Raw genomic sequence first — 20,243 nt, 5'->3', positions numbered from 1 at the left:
GTTCAGTAACCTTTTAAAACTACACTTCCCATAACACAACAGTATCCTGTGCAGCTTAATTCAACTGCTTCCGTAGGAGGGAGATTTCACATGTGTATTGTACAAAAATAGCGAGCATGTAAGATAAAGGTAAAACAAACGAGGTATATACATAATTAGTTAATGATTTGAAGTTATTGTGTATTTGAAGGTAGCAAATATATGTAGCTCGCCACTGATATAACAGATTTAGCATAGCAACATATGAGTTTTGTGAATCTTGCCAATATTTAGCTATCGTCATGCTACTGCAACTGCAAGTTGGCTAGTTGTTTAGTTAGTTGGTAAACAGTTTATACTGAAGTGCTACCGAATGCCACAATCATTACACGTCTGTGCATTATTTGTGGATAATAAAACTATGTAGCTAACTTAGTCTTGTTTCTGTAACTGAGATAGTAAATGTGTCGTGGTAGAGGGAACTCATTTTGTAGCTAGTGAGCTAAGACGTTTATAGTGTTCCAAATGTGTTTGAAAACTACATCGTTTTCACTTTTTCTGCCTAGATATCGTTCTGATTTGAGAAACGTTTTGTTGACTCTTGTGTTGGAACTTCGACCTCACGATGACATCAGAGACCTTTTTGTAAGCTGAAAACACCATATATCATATCCCACACATGATTTACGGAATCAGATAGTGTATAATAGAGTTGACCCATTTCATTTTCGTCGAGCCATTTGTTATTGTTATTGTCTACATGCAGAGATGACGAAGATACCTTCAAGATTCTCATTGCTACTGACATTCACTTGGGTTACCTGGAGAAGGATGCCATCAGAGGCAACGACACGTTCGTGACGTTTGACGAAATTCTGAAATGTGCCAAACAGAACGAAGTAAGGGGGGTGTTTATTTGACCAAAAAATGCATGTAATATTAAATGCGAAATCAAAGAACAAACAGGAGACTTACTGTTCCTGTGTGCAAGATTTCTCACTGCTGGCTCATAAAATGGCCCATTGGACAGGTTTCAGAAAGGCAAGACTTTTGATGTGGGAAAGGTCAAACCAGAAAATGAGTTTAAGGGCACTTTCATACCTGGTTCTTTTGACTGGTTGATTCGAATGGGAGTGTGATTCATTTATGAGCATGAATCAATAAGCTGCATAATCCTAAACAGGAAGCCTTTTGCTCCATCAGCAGACTAATTCTGAGTTAGGTTGTGCTGCATCTTGAATTGGGAAAAAACGTGGGAATTTCAGACAAGGTTTTATATCATGTGGAGGTTTTTTTGTGTCTTACTCCAGTCTCAAACAGCCTGAAACCTATTCCCTTATCCCTTTATGTTCTGCCTTGTTTCAGAAGTCTGTGCTCCTCATATGAGATACAAAAGTAAAACATAAATCATTTGAAATTAACTTCAAACATTTTAATGTAAAACATTTAAAGTCAATTATTTTGGAATTTTATTTATTAAATGTAGACTTCCTATCTTTGTTGTTTGACTTGTTTCCTTTTTTTACTAATGGAAACAGTTTATTCTGCAGGCTTCTTTCTTTCTTTGCTCTTGTTTGCATTTCTCTGGGTATGGTTGTGGACTAGAGACCACTTTGGTGGTCACTGTCAATGTACTTGCCAACCTCTCCTATTGTGGCCTTACAGGTGGATTTTATCCTACTGGGCGGCGATCTTTTCCATGACAACAAGCCCTCCCGTAGGACTATGCACAATTGCATGGAGCTGCTGAGGAAGTACTGCATGGGAAATCAACCAATTATGTTCGAAATACTGAGTGACCAAGCTGTCAACTTTGGCAACAGCAAGTGAGTCTGGCTTTTTCCTCCTGCCTGTTTTTGGCTGCTGTCACAGCTTTCCTTCTATAGCTTGTGGGTACTGAGAGACCCTCCCTTGTGCAGTTTCTATGGCCTGAAGCACCCTTTCAACCTGTCAGCCCATGCTGCTTGCACTGTCCAATAGCCCATTCCAAATCCTCTGTTTTGAGGGCTGTCCCAAAGCTCAGGGAGTAAATTTCAGCAAGGTGTTATTGGCTTAATAGGCCATTGGTTACACACTTTGATCAATGAACAATTTGCTGGCTGTGAAGCAAATTATATCCTGCAGTGCTTTGTGATACACTGTATTCATGCAGGTGAAGATGCACATCACCTTCAAAAGTAAATGCTACTTCAAAGGCCTTTGTAAATGTACTGTATAATAGGTGTCTATGCTCCATTTCAAATCTACAACACTCTAAAATATGAGTAACATAGTAAAAAAAAAATCAGATTTAGGGATATTTAGAGGTTTCTATTTAAATGGTAGTACAGAAAACACTTGCCTTTTATGGGGGATAATTTATTGAGGTGCCTGGGGAAACCATGTACCAGCATCTGGTAGGAAGCTGGTGGTATTGTGCTCCACTCCTTGAAAGCATTAGCTAGCTTCACCATTTCAGCCCAGGCCTATTTCTGGGCTCCAAAGATGTTCTGTCAGGTTAAAATCAGGGCTCTTTGCTGGATACTACAATGTCCTGATGTACATTGACACCACAGTGTAATCCTCCTCTTACATGAACAGAAAGTGTGCTTCCTGGTGTGTTCTATGAAGGTCTACCTCTAGCTCTTCTGAAGGTGGATTTTTGTGTGTAGTTGTTGTTGAATGGTTCTTTTTACACTTACTATCCTCAAGATGCCAGTTTGCGAGAGAGAAAGATAATTTGTGAGAAAGATAAGGAAGAAGGTGCAAAATGGTCCAAGTTTGTCCATGTCTTTGTTTGGCTGTATTAAAAACAAATAATGTCTTTTAAAAATCAACAAAGTATAAACTTAGGTACAAAGTATAAACTTGGGTACAAAACCAAACTGCTTGAAAAATGGTGAGCCTCTAGCAGCAGCTACACATTTGTATGTAATGAACTGCTGATGAAACAGGTGAGGCTCATTAAGTAATGGCTGGCTCTTAACACAAAGACAAGTACAAATGGACAGTTAAATTAACCTGTTTGGATGTGATTTATAACATGAGCTCAGTTATGGAGAAAGTAGCAATTGGAGCAACAAAGATCCTTAGGTACACACATTTAAACGATTGAAAATGAATTAAACTATCAGTTTTGGAGGAACTTGGATTGCCCTTGGATTTACTTACCTCATGAACCACTTTTCTCAAAGCTTGTGGTGGTAAGATATACTTTTGCTCTTTGTGTGGCAGGGTTGCCAATGCACTATTAACCATTTATTTCAGCATAATGAACAATACAGTAGTACAGAAAACTAACCTTCTCAACACAAAGAACCAATTGAATCAATTGTTTCAAAAAAAAAGAAAGTGTCAAGCCAACTTAAACCTTCCACAATATAGTGACACCTAATGGTGTACGAAAGTCAGGGCAAGCAGCCATCTTGTCCTGAACTCACTGAATGTTAGAATGATTCCCTATGGGTTTCATTCTGTTAATGGGGATCAAGAAGAGAAACATCAAGGCTTTGAGCTTTAGGCATTGAAATCGTCATGCACATGGCTGCTTTTTTCATATTAAGACTGTGAGCTGAAGTGCGACACAACCACTGTTCACTATACATGGGTTTGTGAATACATGAACCTCTGTCCAGCGCTCCTTATGTCAGTGAAACATGGATTTGAGGATTAATGCCTGTGTTAACAAATGAACTTCTGGTCCCGCTGCAGTGTCAGTGAAACATCGTCTTGGTTTGCACATGCATCACCAGCTCCATTCAGAAACCATTTTTACTAATGTAAATGATCAGGTCATTGGTATTATTCAGTGGTGCGAAATCCCCAGTGTTAAAATATGTGTAACCTTAGACCACAAAAAGGAAATGTGATAACGTAGTGATGTGAAGAACGTGCTGTATTTGAGTGCTCGAAGCTTTTGCTTGTGAACACTTTTGCTTTGGAAGGCTTGAGACTGATTTGAACCTTGAGATCAACCCTTCAATCACTGCATTACAGTGGGAGGTGATGCATTCATCTTTTTATGAAGTCTTTTTATAGCCATCTCCCAGCTTGTAGAGGTCAATGGCCATTTGACACCAGTCTTCAGAGAGTTTTCTGACAAGATAATGCATGCTACTAGGGCTGGGCGGTATAGACCTACCGGAATATCAAATAGCTATTTTTAGTGCAATAACAGCTATCTCTGGTATGCGGCGTTAGGTTTCTTCCCCTATTGTTTTTGCTTTTTTCATACCTGATGCGAGAGCACACCTCCAAAGTTCAATGAAATGCTTCTGGGGCAGGAAAATTTCACTCGTATCTATATGTTGGTTAATTTACCTCTTAGCTTTGAGAAACACATAGCATATGTTTTCACTCTTTATCTTTGTAGCCATGTGTTTCTATCTACCACATGGAAGCAGCATAGTGGTGTTGATACCAACATTGAATAGATACAAGGAGTGGCGGCGGGTGAGCTGGAAACGGGGGAAGCCCAAACACTACCTTTAAATCTATCATTACTTCCAACCTGTTCCCCTTTATCCTCATTGATTAACAATAAAACAAATAATTCACAGAATAATTGGCACCAATTAGAACAAACGATTATGCTCGCGAAACACTGCAGATTGTCTGAAATTTGTGCGCTATTGCGAAAGCTATAGTATGAGATTGTTTAATCAACAAGGATGGCAATTTGAATAATTAAGTGGCAAGTAATCCCAAAGCTTTCTCTTAAATGTTTCACATTATAGCTTTCTTGTGTTACAAATTTCAAATTACAAAACGGCACTAAATTTAGTTAAATCGATTTAAATGACTGAGAATAAACTTTTAGGTTAGGCAATGAACAATAAAGTTTAGAACACAGACCTCACAAAAGCTGTGATGTGTCATGAGCATTTAACGTAATCTAAATCGATAAATGCCATCCTTGTTGATTAAACAATCTCATGTTGTAGCTTTCTCAAATACAAACTGCAGACAATCTGCGGTGTTTCGCGAGCATAATCATTTATTCTAATTACGCAATTGGTGTTGATTATTCTGTGAATTATTTGTTTTATTTTTAATCAAGGAGGGTGAAGGGGAACAGGATGAAAGTAATGATAGATTTAAAGGTAGTGTTCGGACTTCCCGTTTCCAGTTCACCTCCCGTCACTGGATACGAGTGGCATTTTTTCCCTCGGGACCATTTCACATGGCCTCGGAAAACTGGAGGTGTGCTCCCGCATCAGGTATAACAAAAGCGAAAATAATATGGGAAGAAACCTAATGGCACATACCGGGGATAGCTGTTATTGCACTAAAAATAGCTATTCAATATACCGGTACGGCTACACCGCCCAGCCCTACATGCTACTAGTGAATTTCTTCCTTTATGGTTTCTTTTATACCCTGGGGAGACAGGAAACCTTTGGACGCCTCTGTATAGTTCAAGAAGCTTCCACTGAATTTCCAATAAGCAGAATCATAGTGTAGATTTTTGGTTAGATTGTATTGAAAAGATTAGTGAATGGTGGGAATAAATATCTTCCTTATATTTTCTGGAATCAAATGCACAATTTGAGAATGAGTAATATCATTTTCTCTCATTACAATGTTATTAATATTATAATGTAATATTTATCATTTTTTTATCGTTTAAAATGATCCCGTATAGGGCTGGGCGGTATGGCCTAAAATTTATATCACGGTATAATAAGCACGGACGGTAACGGTATATGTCATGGTATGTTTGTTTTTCGTAAAATTTCAATATAAATGTCTCTGATGCACTGGTATGGCAACTGCATGGCAGCTATTACTGTATTCTTAACTGTATTACTAGGACATATTTCACATAGTACAGAGGTATTTTAAGAACATTTAGTGTGCAAAACTACAATAATAAATAGAAAAAAATACAAAACTTTTTCTCAAGTAACTTCCATCTCTGAAAAACACTTTTTCATGAAATACAATAAAATCAAGCTGCACAAGCCGACGTTAAAAACCCCCAAATTACGAGAGTCTTAAAGTCCAGCAAGCAATAGAAATAGTTCAAATATGAATAAAGTCAAAGTTTATGACAAAGAAGGAGCGAGAAGCCGCAGTTCAAAAAGGAGCAGCCTGCAATCTCACCACTCCGACGAACGAGAAGGAAGCAATCCTTTTGCAACCACCCACATCTGCTGACAGAATAATGCACAAGGAAAGTTTATTCCAGCAGCTAAGAATCATGACAGTTTGCAATTAGATGAGCCCAAACACTGTGTTCGCCTGCATGCGCACATTAATTCCCCCTCATCCCTAGCACTTGGCCTGTGAGGACGTTCTGTCGTCTTCATTATACCTGTACAATATAATCAACTGATAGCGCATAGCATAATTCAAGAGTAATGGAAAAAGAATAACATGTTATTATTTAAAAAAAAAAATAACATGCAGATAGACTTTAATGGGTGGCCATTATAGTGGGGCATAGTGGTTCTGAAGGGTTTTGTCACGTTGTTGTATGTAGGCTACATTTTGTTAGGTTAGGCTATTGCTTTGTGTGTGTGTGTGTGTGTGTGTGTGTGTGTGTGTGTGTGTGTGTGAGAGCGAGAGAGAATGGCTGCGCGTCTGACAGTAGCGCAAACTCACGGTGTCCCGTAGGCTATACAGACGTCGGGCTCACGGTGTCCCGGACAACAATATTTTAATGCTTCAGAAAAGATTAATCACTGTCAGGTCAGCAAAGATTTGTGTATGTAGATAAAGCCTAGTATCGTGTCTTTTCGATGAAGTTACACCTAGATCTGTGAGGGCTCTACCGGTCAGCACGGTATAGTCAAAATCCGTAACAGCAAATTCATACCGGTGTACTTTCTGTACCATTTATACCTTCCACCCCTACCAGTATGTATATTTTTCTAGTACCTTGCTTTTTTGTCTCTTTTTTGATGAATATGTATAAGTATGGAATGCGCTGTATGTAAGCCTGTACTTTAGTTGCCTATACTTTAGTCAGTTTTTGAATGACAAGGAGACTACCTTTGGATGATCGTTTTTCAGCAAAAACCTGGGGCTTGAACTCTAGGGAAATAGTATGACGGGCCAAGCACACATCATGTCCATGGCCCCTACAAAGCTGGTTGACAAATGCTTTGTACATTCAACCAGTCACTCTCTGGGTTTCATTTTCTCAGAACCACCCTAGGTGCCATTTAAAAACCAACACTCAAGAACATGAGATGGAAAAATATGCAAATTGGGTAAAAAAAAAAAACCTTTTGCATTCAACAAATAATTTACCACTCACATTTTGGATCATGAATTGTTTACTTTGCATTTTTTCGTTTAAATGAATAGGCGTTGAACATGGTGTTCTCATTTGTTTTGTGTTGCATTTTCAGTCCAGCTAGTACTTTGAGTTTGGATGACTCAATTTTAATCTAAATGTCTCTGCCTGTCCTTTTTGTCTTTCATTCAGGTTTCCCTGGGTGAACTACCAGGACGAGAACTTGAACATCTCTATCCCTGTTTTCAGTGTGCATGGGAACCACGATGATCCCACAGGGGTAAGGCCTGCTTTGTTCTCTGCTGTCATTGTACAGCCCATTTGCTATAGGACCTTGGGGAGAACTGGGTTGGGGGAAAATGAGGAGAGAAATTTCAAACGGAACCAATTTATGTGGTAACGGAATGAATTTTCTCTTCATGTAATAAGAGGGGAAACAACCATCTTCCTGAAACAACCATTTATGAAGTGTGGTTTAATTTCGTATAATTTTAAATTGCAGTTGTTTGGCGTGAATGAGGGCTGTGTGGGGTAGATCCACTGTGTCCAGTAAGGTTATAGCTTGGAGGAGTTTACAGTATATGTGATGTGACTGGACTTGTCACCATGGGCTTCTTGGTTCTTACATACCAGCAAGGACAGAAAAACTGTATGAATGAGTCAATTGTAGAGTTCATCAGGGTTACCACGTCATCCAGGCTGATCACCAGTGCTGTATCTCTGATGGTTCAGGGTACATGTGTTCCTTCCCCCAGGCGGATGGCCTGTGCGCTCTGGACCTCCTCAGCTGTGCCGGACTTGTCAATCACTTTGGCCGCAGTAGGTCTGTAGAGAAGGTGGAGATCAGCCCCCTGCTGCTACAGAAAGGGAGCTCCAAGATTGCGCTGTATGGAATAGGTGAGTCAGCCAAGGAGCCAGGGACAAGGAGGTCCTGCTCTCCCCATTCAAACAAACAGTGGGATGCACCTTTTAAGCACCGCTACGAATCTGCTGATGAGCCGAGGACAGAAAGAGCAGTGTGACGCCACTGATCATGCACATCTCCCACTTTATAGGCAATGGAGTATGAGCATAAAAAGTAGATTGCTTGATTCTTATGAGTAGAGTGTTCAAAAAGTGTTACCATAGGTATGATTTTGGCCCTGTGTTTTTGATTGTAACTGTATTTGTGGTTGATTCTTAGTAATTCACAAATCAGAAATATCAGCACTGTAAATGCTAAACAAAAATTTGTTTAAAAATTAATATAAGTACTATCTTATACATGTATGTATTCCAAAATGTACTTGGTTAAGATAATGGGGTGTTATAAGCTAAATTCTAATAACAAACAATTAATAATTGAGCACATAAAGTAGAAAATAGAACGCTACACTACATTGAACAACATATGTTTTTTTTTTTTATACTTGTACATTTTTTAGAGCATGATATATTTTTTTATGTAATATTTTTTCATTGCCTACAGAAAGAAATGACCAGCAAGCTAGATATGGCAAGATTTTATCTGAGTGTGAGCATGCTTATAAGTACACTTTGATTGATTTGGAGCTGTGTGAGAGTCCAATTACAAGTGACATGAACCAACCAGGGTACAACTGGCTGGAACCAGTGGGGAACCTTTGTGCACTTGTGATTTCGGATTTCAGGTGTAAAAGCTACTCAAAAGCAAACACATTAAGGTTCAACTGGAAGCAAAGGAATCGAAAAGGGCACCAGACTGTGGAGGTGGTGTCTTATGAAGTTACCAGTTTGCCTTTGTTTTGGCCATCTGTTCATGAACTGTTTCATTGCCCTCCACAGACACAACATTCGCTCAGTATGCTGTGTTTCCACTACAGTTAGTTACTGAAAGCACCGAAGAGCATACAGCAAAAACAAAACGCTGTGGTTTGTGCCTGTATTTTCCATGATATCTCCAAATTCTCCAGAGCACTTCTGCCACTGGTAAACCACAAACTGAGCCCTTGTTGAAAATTTGCCATTGACTACTAGTTCAGTTTTCCTGGTCTGAAACAAACTTTAAAAAGTTTCACACTGGGTGTGAATCATCTAGAGGCAAATGTGGTGTGAAAGTACCCTATCAATGTTCAGCATATCATTCATTGGTTTACCAATGATTTACCACATCACTCTTTGGTTTATCTGCTGACTGTTTTAAATGGCCTTTCTTCACATGTTGCTGATTGACATTTCAAAGGACCTCCTGTTTCAGGGTGCGTTGTTCAGTTAATTGCCTCACAGTTGAATCTCTGTCACTGGCTGTGATTTTATTTTAACTTCCATTTCACACCTGTCAGCTGGGGGACTCAGCTAAGTGCAACCAGGATTTCATGAGCAGTTACTAATGATTGTATCTCTTCCTGAGTAGCACATCATGCCCTAGTTGTGACCTCAACCTGACTTGAGGCTTTTGGCTTTTATATTGATGCCATTAATACAGCAATATTATGCATCATACTTTTTAACTATTGCGTTTGTGTTGGCAGTGACATTTCAGAATATGTGCTATACAACATCACCCCAGTTTTATCTGTATTGGTAATCAGATTTTCTGTAAAGTTTTCTGAGAATGTTAGAACTGAGTGCAGATGATTTATCTGCTTCTTTGATGTCATGTGCAGTCCTTAATAGGATGTTTTCATATTTTTTTTTCAGTTATTTGTTAGTTTTATTTTGCCAAACATCATGACATATTTGGCCGTCCTCATTAAAATATACTTCTGCTCTGTTGGGTACAGTCTGGACTGTTGACCCTGCAGTATATGAGCAGTGCAGCCCAAAAAAGTATATTCATTATTATTACTCTTATTATTGCTCATTCATTATTTTTTATTACAATATGAGGAATGATACGAATAAGTCTTTTCAGGGGGATATACATTTCATTGATTGGTTAGCATACAAGAGAGCTGTCCGGTTGGGCACAGAAGCAGCCAAATAATCTGAGTGCAGTATAGCCTCAGATCTAATGTGTAAAGGGCAGTACAGACCTCTTTGTGGGAAGACAGACAGTGTTTTTTCTGAATTTCTGCCGATGGAAATGTGGGGCATTAATGCACGTACTGTGTGCAAGTGAAGCTGGCTTTTCTCTCTGTGCCACTCCACTGTGCTCAGATCTAATGCAAAGATGAACTTGATTGAAGACCAGATTAAAGGTGATGGCTCCCCCCTTAGCTGTTCTGTCATTGCCTTCATTTTTGTGTCGAAGCTTGACATTGTGAAATGTGATGTTTTGAAAAATGGTGCGACTTGAGGTGTTAACGTTGTATAGTTGGTACAGCATGTGTATGTGTTATCGTCAGTCAGTATAAATTAGTTTTATTTGTTCCGTGTCTCTCCTTTTTGTTTGGTGATAGCATCCATGATGCAGCCAGTATGAAGGCTACACAAGAGATGACTCACATGAGGTTCACTCGTCTGTAATGCAGCTCTGTGTTGCTAAGCAACAGTCCAGAGGTCTCTTATTAAGGGAATAATAGGTTTGGATACAGTGAGCCCAAGAGGAGCTGTGGCTCCAAAACTGCCCCACTAATAAGGGTGTCTTTCCTGTTCCCCAGAACAATTCCATTGAAGGCCTGCATTCTGATACCAAAAAATCAATGAAAAAAACAGTTGGTACAGATGACTCTCATTTACCATTTAAAGGAGATATGTTATTGAGATGCCTATGAATGGTGCAGTCAACAAATCCTGTACCTTAATGATAACTAGCTAGATTGTTACTCCCCTAGATAACTTAGCTCAGGGGTGTCCAAACCTCTCCTGGAGGGCCACTTGTCCTGTATGTTTTAGATCTCTCCCTGCTCCAACACAGCTGATTCAAATGATCAGTTTGTTATTCAGCAGCTTCAGGAGTTCGTAACGAATTGATCATTTGAATCAGTCGTGTTGGAGCAGAAATTGGTAGATGGTAGAAATTTGCTTGCTAGCGATAGATTTGCTTGCTAGCGCTAGATAGATAGAAGGGGTTTGCTTGCAGGCTAGATTGCTGATTTCAATATTCTTCTAAGTTTTTTCCTCTTAAAAACCAACCACACAAAGCTGTTCCCATGTACTCAGTCTTGTTGTTGAATTATTGCTAGATGCTGAGTAAGACAGAGTGTGTCAGAAAATGAAGGTTTTAAGCTTCCTCCTTCCCCACAGCCAGCCGTGAGTGACAAAGATGTACATGATGTAGTAAGATTGACTTCCCGTTTTCCCAGGTTCCATACCTGATGAGAGGCTGTATAGGATGTTTGTCAACAACCAGGTGATGATGCTGCGACCACGGGAAGAAGAGAGCAGCTGGTTCAATCTGTTTGTCATCCACCAGAACAGGTAAAGCCTCCCCCCTGAAGTGGGGCTCATTCCTGATACATGCTTTACTTTTGGTTCTATATATGCTCATATAGTCTTGCCAGTGGCACAGAGGAGTTATCTTCCTGGATTTTACTAGAGAGAACTGCCTTTGTGACATCTGTCTGTTCATTTTTTAATTATTAGAGGCCATTTGCACTTTGTGGTGTCCCAAAGTTAAACGGTTAATGTATCTTTAGAAGTATATGGTGGTTTACAAAACATTTCACTCAGTCCTCACACCTCAGTATAGCAAGAAGCCTACTTCAGCATATGACGAATTTGGAACTTAGCTTTATTAAATATTGAAATAATAGACAACAATAATTGATTGTATTATATGTTACCAGTACTGTGCATTAATTACTAATAATACTCATCCTTTTCTATTAATAGTAGCACCTGCTGTAAATGTAATTTCAGTGAGTGTGAGCATAACACAATTCAAGCCCTACCACAAATTAACTTGTGCAACCTCACTAGGCAAAGGAAGCCCAGTATACTGCCATACATTAGTCACTAGGTCACAGAATCGAAAAGCAGACTGAAGAAGTGGGACCCCTGTGGGGAGTTCTTTCCACCACTGAGGGATCAGTACAGACAGGGATCGTGTCTGAGAGGAGTGACTCCGTAAGAATGGGACAAACAGCTGCCTCATGGTTGCAGAGTGTAGTGATCTTGGCAGAAAATATGATTTGAGCACCAATTTTAGGTATGAGGGGGCTGTCCCATTCATTGTCCTCTATGCCAGCACCAACGTTCTGAACTTGAGGCGAGTGATAACAGGAAGCCAATGAAGTAAGGTGAGGATGGGTGTGACTTGACTACATTTAGGGAGGCTGTAAACAAGTCGTGCAGCTGCATTCTGAATTAGTTGTAGGGGTTTGATGGCACAGGCAGGAAGACAAGCAAAGAGGGAGTGACAGTAGGCCAGCGTGAGAGGACTAGGGCCTGAACTAGGAAGAGGTAATGGTAGTCATTGTGATTTCTTTTTTTTTTTTTTGCTGTGGAGCAGTGTAGTGAGAATTTCAGTGTAATTTTTGATGGCGTTAGCATGCCATTACATAACACTGTCATCTGAGAAGTAGATGCTTTGCTGAAATGCTATTCCTGCACAGTATTTCTTACATTTCTTCAATGATTAAAAAAAAGAATTCATTCGCGTCAGTCACATTCCTCTCTTGTAAGTATATAGTATAGTTCCATTTTCATTACCTTGTGGTAATGAGAAGTACTGTCAGCCACAGAAGGCTTCAGAGATGGAAGAGAGGGGGGCACTTGTTCCACTCTGAAGGGATCCTTGAGGGCGCTCTGACATGGAGGAGAAAATGGATTCATTTTGGTCTTCCATATTTCTTTTATTAAAAAAAAAAAACACAAACACAAACTTCTTATGTCTTTGTATCTGAGTCTTGTTCCAGGGGATGCCAGTGTTAAAGAAGAAAATGCGATCCATCAGCAAATGACAAATGAGATGAAAAAATGTGTGGGCATATTGTTGGTATTGCAGCAAGGGCTAGTGTCTAACATTGGCAGGAAGGCCATTGGGTCATTGCTCATTTGTGTTATTCTGCCTCCAACCAGCCACATTGCCTCACACACTTTTGTTCTCATTTTCATTTTGTATATTCTGCAAGCATTCACTCTCTGCCCTAGGGGTCATAGGATCTACTCTGCTCCATGGCAAACTAACTCATTAGGATTAATGCGAGCCAGTGACATATTTTCTGATGACTACACACCAATGGCATTAAAATGTGAGAATTTAAAGGGTAAAATTTATGCATGTGCTTGTGCTCTATTTAAGAAGTCCCTCATTTTTTGTGAATTATGGGGAATTTCCCCCCATAACTAACTGCAATTTTAAAACTCGTATATATTTCGTACATGCTAGCTGAAGCACTAGCTGAAAAAAGTCAGGCTTCTGTACCTGGATATACGCAAGAAATGATGGCCAAATTTCAGATAAATTTGAAACATGTTTCTCAAAAACTACTTGGAATGCAGAGCCTAAGCTTCAGATTTGTTCTCATGTATAGTTAGGGAGCTTGCAATTTGTAGTAAATCTAGCCATATTTGAAATGGACTGACCCATTTGTGCGTTTGTCCATGTCTGTTTGTGGGTGTGCATGACTGTGTGTGCCACTCTGCTTTAGGAGCAAACACGGAGCGACAAACTACATCCCAGAGCAGTTCCTGGATGACTTCCTGGACCTGGTGGTGTGGGGGCATGAACATGAGTGCAAGATCTCCCCTGTGAGGAATGAACAGCAGCTCTTCTATGTGACACAGCCTGGCAGCACAGTGGTGACATCACTTTCACCAGGGGAAGCAGTCAAAAAGTAGGCCCCATCCCCCTCCGCATATAAACCCCTCTGAGGCCAAAATAAATGCCTGTGGCATTTATGCTCTTTGGTACTGGGAGCAGGACTTGTAACCTGAATAATGAAGGTTTGATTCTCAGGTGAAGCTCAGCCCTTGTACCTTCATGGTAATTGTATGAATTTTAATCGTCTCAGTAAATACTCTGCTGTATAACCCCATAAAATGTAAGGATAAAAGCAACCCTGTATTGGGTCATCTACCAAAAAAACACAATAATCACAGAAATAGTACAGTTTTTTCCCTAATGTAAGGTAGTCTTTACTATAGGGCGACTCATCCATTTTGAAGGAGACAATGACAAATGCGCTCAGACAAGATATACTATTTTAGTAATCGGCTGGGAATTTTTTTTTTCTCTCTGCACCCTTGCAAGACAGAGAGTAATCCTGGGACTACTTACTTGCTGCCAGCAGCTATTTTATACACTTCAAGTTCCAGATTGTACTGCAGGAAAGCCAACCCTGATTGAGCATCAAGTGCTTCTCCCACTGAGGACAGCTTAGCAATTTACTGCCACATGATTACGAAGTGATTGTATATTTTGTATATATATTTTTGTAATTAAAGAGGAAAATACTAACGATAATTTTGATTTTGAACGTATGTTTAAGACCTTGATGTTTTGTGGCAGACACATTTTGTGGTGAGTTAAAACATTTATTGTTTCCTCAGAAGGATGTTTAGTTTGAGGAGTAGTTGAATTTAGTAGTTGAGTTAGTGAATCAGGGTTCAAACTGACATGCCTTGCTTCAGTGCTTTCTAATGCGAGTTTGGAAAGCTATTTTTGTACTGTGCCTTAGTGATTCCAAAAGGTAGAAGAAAGTCTGCTGAATGCACCCAGAGTTATTCTGCATATCTTACATGAATTATCTTTTGGAAACAAAATTAGACTATTGCCTTGATAAAATAAGGCAGCTTGGTTTATACAACATGTTACCAGTTAGAATTTTCCTAGTGCAGTTGCTCTAGGGAACAACAAGTGTTTAATCAAAGATTTTACCTGCTGCTCTTCAGATTTCTTTAAATATGGTGTTTATCCAGTAAAGCCCTCGAACAAATATTTTTCCAAAATGTCAGGTCCTCTCGTTGTGGACCTTGAATGCATTTCACATTATCTGAGGACCTTTTATAGGCATTGACTGATGATATAACACCAAATCAATGGTCATGACTGAACCTCCACCATCAGGGTTCTTCCAGAAAACGAGTTTGGGTGTAAAGTGGGTGCTCTGAAAAGTTACATTTATCAGTTGCATTCTTGCCCGCTCTGTCTGTTGTCTTGTCTCATATCCGTGCCATTCCTGCTGCCCCCCCACCAGGCACATCGGCCTCCTGCGTGTGAAGGGCAGGAAGATGAACCTGCAGAAGATCCCCCTGAAGACTGTGCGACAGTTCTACATCCAGGATGTGGTGCTGGGAGACCATCCTGACCTCTTCAACCCTGACCACCCGAAGGTCATGCAGAAGGTCGAGGCCTTCTGCCAGGAGAAGGTATGCCTTAAAAGGGTTTAATTCTGGCACACACAGTTGCGAGGAGATGGTCATTTAGCTAATCTAGTCCAATCAGTGGCTCCGTTGTGATGTTTAATGCTTGTTGCCATGTTACAGGGTGTATTGAACTCTTTGGTAACATCTACTCCATGTGTCACAGGATGTTCTGTATTGTATGAATGGTACTGTACATGTTACAGGAAGCTGTGTGGTGCCCTGTTTTGAAGCCCATCTTGACTTTGCCGGTTTTAGCCATCCACCCTAGCATCAAACATTCAACCCTTTTTGCAAAGCCATGTTGACTTTTGAAGCACCCTCACCGCTGCTGCAAATGACTTTAATTTTGGGGGGGGTTTAATCGTTGAGATTTTCTTTGATCTGCTTTGATCGTGGTTTCCGAAGACAATTTGCCTCTCCCAAAGGAGGAGGGACTCCTCTTGCAACTGATCCTAGAGGAAGCGTGTTAATTCAGTTGATTCATTGGATGTTGCTCTTTTGCAGTCGTCCCAGCTCTATTCCAATATGAAGCATTCTCCCTATTTATCATGAAGTCAAAAGGGTACATGTCAAGAATGACCCTTTTACATGACTGATACACATCGGATTGTATTTTTCAAAAGCTGCTGCCTTTGACGGCAGTGTTTCTTTGTACCTACTCTGAGAGTCTTGTTGACACCCGACCATTTTTTGCTGTCGTGCATATTTACCTCAAAGAGACTTTCACCTTTTTGGGGCTCCTGAGTGGCTCAGTCGGTAAAAGCACCCGTTCCGAGTGTAGACTGAACGCTATGGCCCGGGTTCGATCCCGACCGTGGAGGGGAGCTCACAGGTGGAACATACTGGCTTCGCTCTGCCTGGGATAGGGGTGGGTATGTCTTCCTCCGACTCATCTCTGTGCTAGCTTAGCTTGTGGACAGAGCAACAAGAAGCAGCAGCTGACATCACGTGTCTCGGAATAGGGCACATGCTTGTCCACGCTATCCCAGATTGACAGTGGGGATTGTGCAATGGGACCGAACATCGATGCCACATTGGGCATTCCAAAAAAATTTGGGGAATTGGCCATTCCAAATTGGGGAGAAAATGGAAAAATGGAAAAAAAAGAGACTTTCACCTTTTTCACCCTTTCACTGCATGGGACAGCGCTGAGAGTGTGGACCTCAGAGCTAAGTGAAGTGTCACCACTCTGCGCTGGATACAGAAGTGCCTCTAGAAAGAAATAAATATTTATGTATTTAATTTTTTGTGCTTCTTTGACGTCACATGGGAGAACCCTCTCAGGCTGATGGGGCCTCCAGCAGGGGCGCTCCACTGTATCACAGAACACAGAACTGTGTAAGCAAGCCAGTCTGCCAGGCACAGCAATTGCAACAACAATGCCAAGGCGTCATTATACAGAGATCACAAAGACCTCTGGCGCAAGGCAGCCAGGTATCTGGCCCAAACCTTACAGTGGTGTTAAGCCTTCATCTTGATGACACAGTGTAGACAGACTGATGTACTGCTGAGAAATGCTGTACCCCAGGGCTTGGTAACCCTGACCCTGCTTCAACCCTGTGGGAATTCCTGGTCCTCACTGTGTAATAGGCACTCACTTAGTACATTGAACTTTGAAACGGTGATTGTCACACCTGGGTTTATAGCCACAGGGACCTTTAATGACTGCAGGCAGGACAGAAGAGTGTCCGTGTCACTTCCTGTTGACCTATGCTGACAGAAGCGCCCCTGGCGGGGTTACAGTATTGCCCGTTAGAGCCCTGTGTGGGACTTTTTTTCTATTCCACTCCTACGTTTCATCCCAAACTCAGCTGAGTCATCGTGTCCTGCACCCACTTGCTTCTGCAAAGTTTAACACAAAACATAAAAATGTCCTGCATGTTTGCATAGCATTAAATTGCAATCCTACAAATCTTAAAGCGACACTTGCCATTTCCATACTTTCTGAAGCAACACAGTGCGAGTAAGGCTTGCTGGATTAAGGATGTCATTTTATCACCAACATTTCCTCACCAACATGCTTTCTTATCGCCATACTGTCCAATCCTGTCAATTTGCATAAGCACTACAGTACCAGTCAAAAGTTTGGACACCTGGTTGAGATAACGGGAAACATGCATTCAAAGTAATTTTGATCTAATGACTTATGCTTAAATGTTTGAAATTTGTTCCTTAGACAAATATATAAATATATATAAAAATACCTGGCTGAAGATGTTAGAACGTTTCTCTTTATTGATTTTCAAGAATAGTCCACATCACAATTCATAGCATAGGGTATCTTAAAGCAACCAAATGAAACAAAGAATCAACATTATGCAACATTACTTTGCTTATGTTTGGGTGATTGTTAGCTCACAAGCAAGGTATCTGTCTTGCTCCCCCTTTCGTCTCCGAGCACCTGCTCCTGGCCACAGCAAAGTAAGATTGTTCTATGAGCACCGTTTTTGGTTGGGACCTGCAGAACATGGGGAGTCCCATTCCTGTTGTAGGGCCATAATGTCTGTTTTAATAAGGCATAGAATGACATAGACATAGAGGGTAGATAATCAGCACAACTGTATTTGGATCTGCTAAAGCCAGACTGAGGTGCCTGCTCCCTCTGTGAAATGGTTAGCTTAGAAAAGGGCACTCAAAGTGGCAATGCAAACATGCAGTCAGCAAAGTAGACCAGCCAAATGTACAGGCAAATATTTATTATTCTAATGAATGTTTGATTATACACATGCTGTGGTTCTTTTCAGGTATTGTGTTGCTGTATTATTAGAGAACATCTCTGCCATCCCTTTACTAATTTTCTGCAGATGAAATGGCTATACATGCAAACATTTGTTACCTCAAAGAATACCTGCTGGGATGCTTACTAATACCTTTGTTTCCCAGGTGGAGGAGATGCTAGAAGAGGCTGAGCGAGAGCGTCTGGGGAATCCGCTGGTGCCTGAGAAACCACTCATCCGCCTAAGAGTGAGTATATCAGTGACCCTTGACATTTTCTCTATTCTGTTTTCCAGGTTGTGATGTCCATTAACAGGGATTGACACACTGTCTTACCTTACCTTACATTACCTTATTGTTATTTAGCAGACACTCTTATCCAGAGCAATTTACAATGGCTGCAAAGTTTAAGATTTTATCCACTCATACAGCTGATGCAATTGTAGGTTAAGTACCTTGTCCGATGGTCCAGCAGCAGTGCCGCAGTGAGAAATTGAACTGGCAGACTTTTGGTTACAAGCCCTGCTCTTTACTACTATGCTACACTGCCACTGTCAGCCTGCTTTAGCTCCTCTTCCATATCTCCCAGGATTCTTGCTCTGTTTTATATACCACTGTTTTGAATGTGCACCATTAATTGCCATTTAGGCTCAGCTTTTGCATGTTTGAATGTTAGGCCCAATGTTATGTTCAAAATGTAGCTGTGATCCCATGCAGAAGATGAACAGATTGCTAACGGCATCGGGCCATGACCCACTCACTGGTTTTTTCAAGTTGTTCCATGTTGAGGAGGTGGTTTGTATATGAGTGCTGTTATCCCATTGTAAGTCCTAAAATAGTCCAAAGAGAGGCACTCCGAATATAATTTTTGTAATTTTATTTAATTTTACTTTTTTCTTAAAAGAACAGACACCAGCATAGCTGTGTTTTGGTATATTATGCCTCTGTTAATAACATAATAGCCTGTTTTTTAAGATAAAAAAAAAATGAAGTATATAAAGTATTTTTTTTTGAGTTAAGATTACTTCTTTTAAATTTTGCACTCAATTTGTTGCAGGGGATCTTTAAAAATATTTTTTCCAATGTACCTGCTACCCTATCCTCAGTTGGGGCTGTTGGCTGCCTCTTTCTGTAGTGGTGGCCCACCTGCAGTCATTTCTCCCTCACTCTCTCTCTCAGGTGGACTACAGTGGTGGGTTTGAGGCCTTCAACACCATGCGCTTCAACCAGAAGTTCGTTGACCGCCTGGCCAACCCCAAAGATGTGCTTCACTTCACTAGACACAGAGAAAACAAGAGCACAAAAGGTTCTCTGGATTTTTTTTTTCATTTTTTTTTCATTTTTTTTCATTTCATTTTTTCATTCATTTTTGTGTTTATTTTTTTCTGCCTTTCCACTTGAACATTGAACATAACATTTGGAATTTGTCTACCCGGTTCTCACAGATAGTGGTCGCACAGTAGCGCTCTTTGTGCCACACAAGCTTACAGGACTGGTTGTAGATAGTCATTACCAATGCTTTGCATCTTCAAAGAAAGGGTTAAAAGTCAGCATCACTGGTGTCATGTCATGATACACACCTTTGTATCAGGAAACAGGATCATGCAGTAAGTCCTTTAGTACTAGTACGCATGTTATTTTCTCTTCTTCATCTCAGCATGTTTCACATCCAGCCAAAGAAATCTAAATGGCTTCACATTAAATATCATTTAGATTTCTTTGGCTGGATGCCCCTGTGGTCCAGACCAAAGCAGGTCCAGGCAGTCGGTGACCCCTTTGCTCCTTAACCACAGCTTCAGCTGCATGATATAGTTAACCTCTCCTTCACCTCCAGCTTTGATTGAGTCTTCCACTGTGCTTTATTTCTTGTGCAGGTGAGGACAGCATTGACTTTGATAAGCTGCTGAACCGCACTTCCACTGAGGTGATGCATCTGAGAGTGGAGGACTTGGTGAAGCAGTATTTTGAGACGGCTGAGAAAGTGAGTATGGGGCAACATGAAAAGGTAGTGTACTGCTGTTTGAAACTGTTTTACAGGCCCAGGTCCTTCAGCTATCCAGTTCTGAGGGGGCAGGGTGGTGAGGTGAGGTGAGATGGGTGAAAATGGCCACGTGAA

General features: G+C 40.6%; 1 protein-coding gene across 2 annotated transcripts in view; it reads left to right on the top strand.

Moving 5' to 3' along the window:
• The first annotated feature begins 53 nt into the window (after positions 1 to 53).
• The window catches only part of mre11a (MRE11 homolog A, double strand break repair nuclease), a 50,199-nt gene continuing 30,009 nt past the window's right edge, over positions 54 to 20,243 (top strand). Inside the window, exons 1-12 of one of the 2 annotated variants that reach the window (XM_036536924.1) lie at positions 54 to 129; positions 546 to 624; positions 746 to 878; positions 1,645 to 1,805; positions 7,394 to 7,481; positions 7,957 to 8,098; positions 11,407 to 11,521; positions 13,696 to 13,881; positions 15,244 to 15,415; positions 18,296 to 18,376; positions 19,307 to 19,433; positions 20,002 to 20,108. In XM_036536924.1, the coding sequence (XP_036392817.1) occupies positions 605 to 624; positions 746 to 878; positions 1,645 to 1,805; positions 7,394 to 7,481; positions 7,957 to 8,098; positions 11,407 to 11,521; positions 13,696 to 13,881; positions 15,244 to 15,415; positions 18,296 to 18,376; positions 19,307 to 19,433; positions 20,002 to 20,108 (1,332 nt within the window). In that variant the 5' untranslated portion in view covers positions 54 to 129; positions 546 to 604. Of the gene's footprint in view, positions 144 to 545; positions 625 to 745; positions 879 to 1,644; positions 1,806 to 7,393; positions 7,482 to 7,956; positions 8,099 to 11,406; positions 11,522 to 13,695; positions 13,882 to 15,243; positions 15,416 to 18,295; positions 18,377 to 19,306; positions 19,434 to 20,001; positions 20,109 to 20,243 lie in introns of both variants that reach the window. The other variant, XM_036536925.1, reaches the window with a different exon arrangement.

Source organism: Megalops cyprinoides, chromosome 9 (genome assembly GCF_013368585.1).
Source record: "Megalops cyprinoides isolate fMegCyp1 chromosome 9, fMegCyp1.pri, whole genome shotgun sequence".
NCBI lineage: Eukaryota > Metazoa > Chordata > Actinopteri > Elopiformes > Megalopidae > Megalops > Megalops cyprinoides.
The sequence above is the reverse complement of the archived record's forward strand: the minus strand, read 5'-3'. Positions and strand labels throughout refer to the sequence as shown.